We start from the raw sequence: 1064 nt of genomic DNA on the forward strand, positions 1-1064 counted from the left end.
GCGGAGGAGGCGGCCAGATTAAGGAAGAGGAGAAGCACCTGTATGTCGGCTTTTGGGTCTTTTAAAATTCCTTTTTTGCAGTCTTGCCTGAGACAATTAGCTTTTTTGAGAAATCGACTTTGATTAGATGCTATAAACCGATATTTTTTCTCAATGATATGTACATAAAAGATGTGTCGATAGCAAAAACAAATTCAAGGAAGTATACTTTCCCTTTCAACATATCTTGCCTCTGTAAAAAGATGTACAAAAACAAAAAACTGTGAAAGAAAGAATAAAAGAAGTTATATCATGATGCTTCTTAGGGAACATTCACTTCAGAAAAAACGCTCGCGAGAGGAGATAGCGAAAGAAAAGTTCCCTTCGCCGCCCGCTTTTTCTTGTAAAATATTACGTCAAAACCAACGGACAATACGCGCTTTCATCCAATTTCGAGAAGGGAAACTCAGCAAAACATGGCAAGCGGTTTTCTTCTCGCTTTTTAACCCACTGAGATCACCCAAAGGCCTGATATTTGGAAGATGACCGAAGACTTGGCACGCGAGGCCTCTCGACCAATCACAGCCTTCTATTCCAGGCAACCGGCCAATAGACACGGACACGCATTCTTATTTGTGAAACTCTTAAGCCAATCAGGAGTTGCCTTTGGGCGGTCTCTTGTAGAAAAAAGAAATGGTTCTTCGCGCGGTGTTTGTGAACGTGATCTTTTGGACGTTATAAATACATTCGGAGGTGACTAGACAGAGCAGAGGCTACAGCGAAGTCTTACAAGCAGCTCGAATACTTGGAACAATGGTGAGATTACTAACACTCGATATATGTTAAGAAATTCCTTTTGCAAGACTCAAGTGGAATCACATAAGGTTTGATGAATAAGGCATGAATAAGTATTTTTGGAAACAGATGTAGGCTTATTGAATCACCGCTAAGACAGCGCCATTTTCATGAATCTACTGTAGAGGGTTGTCATTCATTTACACTCAGTCCTTATTCACCCTAAGATGAATCAGTTGACTATTCTCGAAAGTTGCATGTATTGCTATTAGTCTCTGGTTTTGTTGCGT

At 40.4% G+C, this 1064-nt stretch overlaps 1 protein-coding gene across 1 annotated transcript in view; it reads left to right on the forward strand.

Moving 5' to 3' along the window:
* The first annotated feature begins 521 nt into the window (after positions 1-521).
* The window catches only part of LOC119591225, a 15369-nt gene continuing 14826 nt past the window's right edge, over positions 522-1064 (forward strand). The window contains exons 1-2 of the mRNA XM_037939936.1: positions 522-659; positions 733-795. Coding sequence (XP_037795864.1) covers positions 522-659; positions 733-795 — 201 coding nt within the window. The remainder of the gene's footprint in view (positions 660-732; positions 796-1064) is intronic.

This window comes from Penaeus monodon, chromosome 28, assembly GCF_015228065.2.
Source record: "Penaeus monodon isolate SGIC_2016 chromosome 28, NSTDA_Pmon_1, whole genome shotgun sequence".
NCBI classification, from domain to species: domain Eukaryota; kingdom Metazoa; phylum Arthropoda; class Malacostraca; order Decapoda; family Penaeidae; genus Penaeus; species Penaeus monodon.